Source organism: Salmo salar, chromosome 02, assembly GCF_965601325.2.
Source record: "Salmo salar chromosome 02, fSalSal1, whole genome shotgun sequence".
In the NCBI taxonomy this organism is placed as follows: domain Eukaryota; kingdom Metazoa; phylum Chordata; class Actinopteri; order Salmoniformes; family Salmonidae; genus Salmo; species Salmo salar.
In genome coordinates, this window is record NC_138292.1 from 44469536 (window position 1) to 44472500 (window position 2965).

The following is a 2965-nucleotide window of genomic DNA, read 5'->3' on the forward strand; positions in this document are numbered from 1 at the left end:
CACAATCTGACTTTTGAAAATCAGAAGAAAAAAATGCTTGACGTAAGCCATGCAGGGATTGATAAAATATGGCAACACAGGTGTTTGTCACTCATACGGTCCTTCCCCCGAATGAACCCCTCCCAACCGCCCCAAGTCCCACCCTTGCAAAGTAGGCTACTAGGCTACAATGTAAATCACCATTTGCAAGAAAATGTAGCCAGGGCATGTTTATTTAACACAGGAGGACACTGAGGAAGAGGAAAAAAAACACACATTGATATTATTTCACAGATGGAAATACGTTATTGGTTGTTTGTTATAGCCTATCTTGAACTGAAACTGAACTAAAACACGTTGCACACCAAACATGTAATTGTAGACTGCTGCAAATAAACGCTCTTTGTGGATAATAACTCTATTTAAAAAAATGTATAATATTGCATCAAAAGGGGGTGAAGTAGGCCTCCAGCACAGCATCACCAAAGTCAAATGTACAATGAAATACAAATTAACTCTTTGTGTCAAAACTTTTGTTTCCAATGTTTTCTTCCACATTATGTACAAAAATTAAAATTAGGCCTATATGATCAAATATATAGTACATTGTTCGCAATAAATTAATGTTAGAAGCTATAGGGAAACGGAATCTAATCAGATACGCATAAAGTCACAGACCCATTTATAGGTCAATATTATTTACTACACTTTAGACAAACTGATGATTGCGATGGTTGATATTTGGAAATATATGTCTATATGGTATCAAATCGCTCCGTCGTGGAATCCATAGCCTAATGTGATGCTTTTAAACAATAACGGTGTGGTACATCCTAGCGGTCGCTCAACGCAATGGGCTGAACCTAGCCCAAGGTTTAACTCTCTCACACACAGCACAGTCCCCACACACCGAGCTAAAGGCGAGGGCAACAACGGCTACATCAAACCTCCCAAGCAGTGCTCCTGTTACGAACCATCAAGTGAAGTCGAAGACGACTTTCATGTCCGACATATGAGTACGTAGATAGATGTTTTTTCGGATCAAAAGCTCTTTGGAAAGGACCGGGGTCTTTGGCGAGCAACTGACGGAAGAGAGGGGACTTTGGAGAGCAGCTCGAGACAAACGCGCAGCCGGGAGCAAAGCACCACGAGGGGGAAGAGCACATCTAGCCACTCAGCAGCGCCAGTTGGGGTGTATTTTTTAATCTTTTTAATAAACGCTCATTATACAAACGATTAGGTGCGTATAGAGACAAGGAACTATTTCGTACTTCATAACTCCGACAAGGCGCGCCGATTCTGAGAAGACGCAAAACAAACTTTGAGTGTCAATTCGAACGAGTATGTTCCTTGCTTGTTCGCTGGCAATCAAACCGAACTTTTATAATTCCCCTTTACAACGGAATTGCATCATCAAGGCGCACTGGGAAAAACTCACAACCATCCTCAAAAACTTTATCCGTGTCATCCGCTTCTAGCGGGTGTCGGCGACTGATGTCCAACGGCAAGGAGGTTATTTGAATGAAGATGCTGTCAATTATATGAAGATTAAAAAAAAAAGACTGAACCGCTTCTGGGACATTAAAAACACTTTCAGATGCACACAGCCACATTCAGAGGAAGTACTCAGTCGTGGGACAAAAGTTATCTAGCCTAAATAAGATGGAAGAAAAGATGGATGGAAAGTATGAGCATTGAGGCAAACTGTTCGAATTCCGTCATCTAAATTATCACAAGTTCACAACCCAAGTGGAAAATACTACTTAAAAGCATGGCTGAAGTATTGGATACACGCAAGAAAAGAATTGCATCAATGAATCTCCAGCACTAGTGAAAGAAAGCTCCACAGAAAAGGAGAAAAGCTGACCTTCCGCGACGTAGACCCCCATGAATGCTGGGCGTAACAAGCGAGATTTGGTGTGTTGTTGGAGGAGGTGGATAGCAAGAGAAGAGAGACAGATAGTCTGAGAGTGAAGCAGCTAATTGCTTAGTCTGTCCCTCATTACCATATCCAGTGTGTGTCCGCTGGACTTCAGCCAATCCCTCTCACACAGTACCATTAATCGCAATGCATTATTCACTATCATAATTATATACCGACATGCGCAATCCACGCAACAGCAACACTAGCTAATTCCCGTAATTTTTGCAACCAGACTATTTGTGATTTTTTTTTTTTTTAGTTTTTCATTCGGTCGCTGCTGATGTATCTGCAAAAAGCAGAAACATCTCGCAGCGTACCAGCAGCATGTCCCGTCGCAAGCAAGCGAAGCCACAGCATCTCAAGTCGGACGAGGATCCCACAATAGCCGGGGTGGTGTCCGAAAATGGTAAGTTATGCTTCTATCTGCGGGTGGGACAATCTTTTTAAACGCATGTCCAAGTCTACAAAACGTATTGTTTTCTCCGAATACAAGCTTTTCCGGGACATAATTTGTGTTGGAAAGGCAAGTTTTTTTTTATGTAGAAGTGACTTTATAATATCGGTCATATGACTTCAAATAGAAAGTGTTTCTACATCTATATGTCGTGGTCCCTGCGAAACTTTGTTTATGGTTTTACGCATAGCTCTCCTTGTCGCTTCCACCGGTTTCATCATGTTGTGAAACCCAACGCAACCGCCAAAAGAGCTGGGAACTATTTCTTTACTTACTCCAATAACTAGCCTACCTGTTTTATTACAAGAAAGTCATTTGGTGACATTTCAAGCTTTATTCAGAGCACGCTAAGGTACTATCAAAAACACTTTTGACGGCACTTTTAATAGCCTACGGTCGTTGGTTGTGCTTTTAGGTAACAAAGCAACATAACACAAGCAAATGCAATGGCCTTAAGTCGGCATTTAACAGTGTTAATTCGATAACTCCCAACAACAATTTCATACCTGTCTTAGTTTTTACATGCAAATAGATCTCCTACTGCGTTATACGAGTGCAAGTGAGCTATCTGTTTCAGAGTATGGTTCATAAGAAACTCCGATAGTTTT

At 41.3% G+C, this 2965-nt stretch overlaps 1 protein-coding gene across 1 annotated transcript in view; it reads left to right on the forward strand.

The window, feature by feature from the left end:
* The first annotated feature begins 885 nt into the window (after positions 1-885).
* The window catches only part of LOC106583590 (sal-like protein 3), an 18068-nt gene continuing 15988 nt past the window's right edge, over positions 886-2965 (forward strand). Inside the window, exon 1 of the mRNA XM_014167956.2 lies at positions 886-2309. Coding sequence (XP_014023431.1) covers positions 2228-2309 — 82 coding nt within the window. The 5' untranslated portion in view covers positions 886-2227. The remainder of the gene's footprint in view (positions 2310-2965) is intronic.